Source organism: Buceros rhinoceros, unplaced genomic scaffold, assembly GCF_000710305.1.
Source record: "Buceros rhinoceros silvestris isolate BGI_N320 unplaced genomic scaffold, ASM71030v1 scaffold34793, whole genome shotgun sequence".
NCBI classification, from domain to species: domain Eukaryota; kingdom Metazoa; phylum Chordata; class Aves; order Bucerotiformes; family Bucerotidae; genus Buceros; species Buceros rhinoceros.
In genome coordinates this window covers 8,141-12,515 of record NW_010403613.1, presented here as the reverse complement: position 1 = coordinate 12,515, position 4,375 = coordinate 8,141, and the positions used below count along the sequence as shown (strand labels likewise).

General features: G+C 56.2%; 1 protein-coding gene across 1 annotated transcript in view; it reads right to left on the bottom strand.

The window, feature by feature from the left end:
• WISP2 (WNT1 inducible signaling pathway protein 2) overlaps window positions 1-415 on the bottom strand; it is a gene marked incomplete at its 3' end in the record, with an annotated part of 4,259 nt that extends 3,844 nt beyond the window's left edge. Inside the window, exon 1 of the mRNA XM_010133076.1 lies at window positions 356-415. Coding sequence (XP_010131378.1) covers window positions 356-415 — 60 coding nt within the window. The remainder of the gene's footprint in view (window positions 1-355) is intronic.
• Between the last annotated feature and the right edge of the window lie 3,960 nt (window positions 416-4,375).

The window sequence follows — 4,375 nt, the reverse complement described above, 5'->3', positions numbered from 1 at the left end:
AGTCTGCAGGAGCCGCTACCACTGAGCTGCCGCTTGCTTGCAGCGACGCATACCACAGCCCCGGGCGTGGGAGAGCTGCAGGGACTGGCGAGCAAACACAGCACATTGCTGTCACTTCTGCGTGCTCCCTGGCCTGGCACAGCAGATGCCTTTGGCCCGGGGATGCTAGAACCCTGCTGCTTAGCTGCAAAACGTCTCTCCCACGCACAGCTCTACCCGTCATGGACTGCACAAATGAGCGGCGTTAGCCACCGGGCTCGTTGTAACACCCCAGTCCTCCCTGCATCTCACTTTGCAAGAAGCAGGTGCTTCCCTGAGTAAGGCTAAAGCCACCCCAGGGCCCCATCTCCCTTACCTTGGAGAGGATGCAGAGGAGGGAGAGGAAGAGGAGCTGCTTTTCCAGCTGGAGCCTCATGCTGCGCTCCCCTCCGCCGCTTCAGCACATCACCCCCCAGGCAGTTTGGAGGCAGCAGCGTGTTCGCAGGTTTTAAAGCCCGGAGCAGGTCCCGCTGGTGTTTATACTCTCCCTGCTCTGATGTCACTCACAGCCTCCAATATAAACATGAGTAGGTTTGGACAAGCCTCAAGATTTTCTCCTTTTTTTTTCCTCTTTCTTTTTTTTTCCAGCCCACATTCCAGCTGCCATTTCCACTCCCCTCAAGGTGAGAACGTGCTGGCCACCGAGACAGCGAGCGAAGGGAAGGGACGCTCTCCCAGGAGAGGGGCTGGGGAGCCAGGCTGGTGGGGTGAACCTGCTCCTTGCTGCTAGCAATGACCAGGAGGGGAGGTCCACGCCTCCCTCTTGCTACTGATCAAGGTCTGCCCAGACAGAGCCAGAGTTTCCTCCAGGCTTTTGGAGCGTTTGGTGGGACTGTCCCTGCTACCATCTGCCGTGGGACGTTGCCATGACCAGGCAGGAGCAGGGGAGCCACCCCTGTGTTTTAAGCGAGCACAGTGCATGGCAGGCTGTGGGAGAGGGCTGAGCTGTCCACGCCACACAGAGCCCTGAAGTCAAGGGCAGATCCTGTCCCTGCATCACTGGGGACAGTGTGTGACTTGCTTTGGTTTGCCAGCAACTGAGGCTGCAGCAGTTTGCCAGGCAGGCTCTTCAGGTAGTAGAGTGCACTTCCCTCTCTGTTTCTCCAGCCCAGCAAGAGCAGGAAAGGGATTTTCTGTGGTGATGGTTCTGCCACAGCATCCTCTGTCCTGCTTGGGGCTGCAGCTGCCCAGGGAGGCTGCTGGGGCGGGGGGGTTCGATGCACATCACTGCCCCGTGTACACGATGCAGAGAGGGCTGCAGTCTGGCCCTTGCAGAAACACTACTGGCTTCAAACCTTGTAAACCCCAAGTCAGCTCCTGAAAAATTATGGCCATCCTAAGCGATCATGAGAATTTAAAATCCAGTTTCAGGGAAGAGGGGTGGATGCTCTGGATTTGCCTCCTGATGCTTTACTGCTCTTCAGTCTGCACTTTGCCAGCTTCCCTCGCAGCCACTGTGTCTGGGCAGTCAAGGCTGGCTCTTTGGAAAGAAAAAACTAAACAGTCAGGAAACGGAGCCCCTTCTCCATGCTCCCATCGCTAGATCTTATCACAAGACATAAGAAGGGGAATTCATGAGTCCAGAGCTCGAAGGAAAGGCCTGAGCTCACATAAAGATGCGGGATGCCCTGCAGCTCTCCTGGCTCCTCTCCCGCACCCCGCTTACCTGCAGGAGGTGGTGTGGGGGCCAGGAGCGCTGCTCCTGCCCTGGCCTAAGGGTGGGATCCTGGTGGCTGCACGCAGACTCTCCCTGTCTTGCAGGCATGACAAGAACTGCTGCTCTGTCTCATATATTATGATACATGGTGGGAACCACACAGGAGGGGCTGGGTGCCGGTTAAGCAGAGCATCAAAATTGTGCAACTAGGAGTTGCATCCTGCCTCCAGCCTTTTTCCTTTCCTTTTGCTTTTGCAAAACAGGTCCTCAGACACCTGAGCAGCAGTCCTGACTTCAGCTCCACCGCTTGCCATAGCCTGGAGGCCAGGGCACGAGCAGGGAGGGATGAGCCCGGCAGGGAGGAGCGTGCAGTCGGAGCTCTCCTGTTACCACCCCGATGCTCCACTTTGGTTTTGCTTCATTAGCTGCAATCAGTCTGTTAACGAGGTCATGGCAACTTGTGGAAATACCAGGCCGCCTTCCAAAGGCTGCTGTCACTTATCCCGGCACTGAAGTCCCCGCTGCTCGTGGAGGCGCCCCAGCTCCCTGCAGTGCCCAAGTGCTGCCCAGAGATGCAGGGATCTGCACTGGCAACCCTGCCCATCCCAGGGAGGCGTGAGGAACGTGCATTGCTCTGTCCTCGGTAGAAGGGGGGTTCAGACCCTACGGATGGGTGGTCACAAGCCATCAGGTTCAGTACCAAAGGCTGGAGGTACATCCAGCTGCTGCTTTCTTCTCCGCTCCCTCCCACCAGCTGCCCCGTTTCAGATGCTGCAGCTCGTCCAGATGTGCCGGAGATGGCTGCGGTGCCTCTGTCAGCAACAGCTCAAGAGCAGCCAAAGCTCTGAGCCAGCCTGGCCGCAGGGGGACAGCAAGTTCAATTAATTATTCCAGGCTTGTGTTTATTAGGGACTCCTAATTAATGGGTATGACTTCATTTCCCAGTTGGAAATCTGGTGACAGTGCTGCTAAGGGAAATAAAAACCTCTCATCACCCTCAGTGAGCAGCTCTGGGAACAGCCAGTAGCCCCCTGTGTGAGGCCTCGGGGAGCAGTGGAACACCTCCAGGGGGCTGGGGATCAGGGCTGCCCAGAGGAGACTTCTCCTGGGTAGGTGTCCAGTTCCTTGGGGTGGGAACCCCTTCCTTACCCTCTCCCTCAGCCTGGGCCAACAAGGGACATTTCCTCCCACTCCCCTCCTGGTGTCACTGAGATTTTGCTGCAGTGAGGTGACACCTCTGCGATGGTATGACACCACCAGGAAGCCAGCAGAGCTCAGGCAGAGACAAAGTCAGGCAGGGCACAACTCAGCCATCCCATGCCAGCCAGCTGCCCACCCTTCAGATGGCCTTGGCCATCCCGGCTGTCCCTCGCTGCGTTTTGGGGGTGCCCAGAGGAGACAGCTGGAGGGGTGCCCACAAAGTCCATCGTGACTCTGCCTTCCAGGGCGGACTTTTCCATGGGTGACACGGGCTTGAGCTTCCCGTCTCCCGGCTCTCCAGATCCCACGTGCCAGCAGTGCGGGGGCTGCAGGCAGAGCCTGGCGAAGAGACGCAGCCCTTGGGCGGGTTTGGGTTTGCAGAGCTGCACGAGAGCAGCGCGTTAGCAGTTTGTTTCGTAAATACCCAGTTGCAACCTTTCCCCTCTGGAGCACGTGCTCCGTATGTGTCCTGCACCATGCGTGTGATTTCATAGCTGCTAATTCGGTCCATATGGTGTGCTCCGCAGTTTCCACGGTGTTACTGTCAGCTTTTGGGGGGTTCTTTTTTTTTTTGTGGTCAGTTGTGCAAGAAAACAGTTGATACAGGGATCATAATACATCTCCTTTGAGTTAGCCGCTGGCAAGCTCTGCTGTTTCTATAGAAATGAAGGAACTGACCCAGTGAATTTACATTTTAGACAGCTGGTTTTTTTCATGTCTGTGCCATTTAACATGCCATCGTGAATAACACTGCACAGCTCTCATTTGCACACCCTGCTCAGCTGAAATTGCATCCATCTGTGATGGACAGAGACCATATTCTCCCTCCATCCTTTTCCTTTGCTCAAGATTCTCTCCTTCTCAACTCTGTGCCGAGTGTGAGCACCCTCCCTAGAGCTGGCTGAAGTCAGGCCAGGGTCCGGACATCCGTCTCTGCCGGGGAGCACCTGGGCTGTCCTGGGTCCTTGCTGGGGCTGTTTCTCTTCATATCAACAGTGAAATCAAGGGTCTATGGTGAGCCCAGCCCCATACCTTGGTGAGGGGACATTCCCTTTGTTCCTGGGCACTCCTGGCTCAAATCCCTGCTGCAGGGCAGCAGAGCTCTCTGTGGAGGGTGGACACCACTGGTGGGAAAGCTGGACCGGCCAGCTTGGAAAAGCCAAGAGCCCTGAGGCAAAAAGGAGATGTCTCAGGTCTCCCTCAGCTGTTGGACACTTCGGGGTGGCTGCTGGCTGCTTTTCATGAGACTTCTGGAAACACCCCAGCTTTGGGAAACTTTGAAATACCTTCATTTTTGGCAGGATGGGAAAGTTGTTTCCTACCCGGAATGAATCCGGCTCTGGTTTCAACAGCAAGAGCCGAGAGAGGTGGTGATGGCCATTTCTATCCCTGTTTGGCCATTTTTATTCCCTCTGGTTCTCACACTTCAGCTGGAGAGTGAAGCCAAGCTGGGAGTACTGGCCACCCTGAGGGACGGGC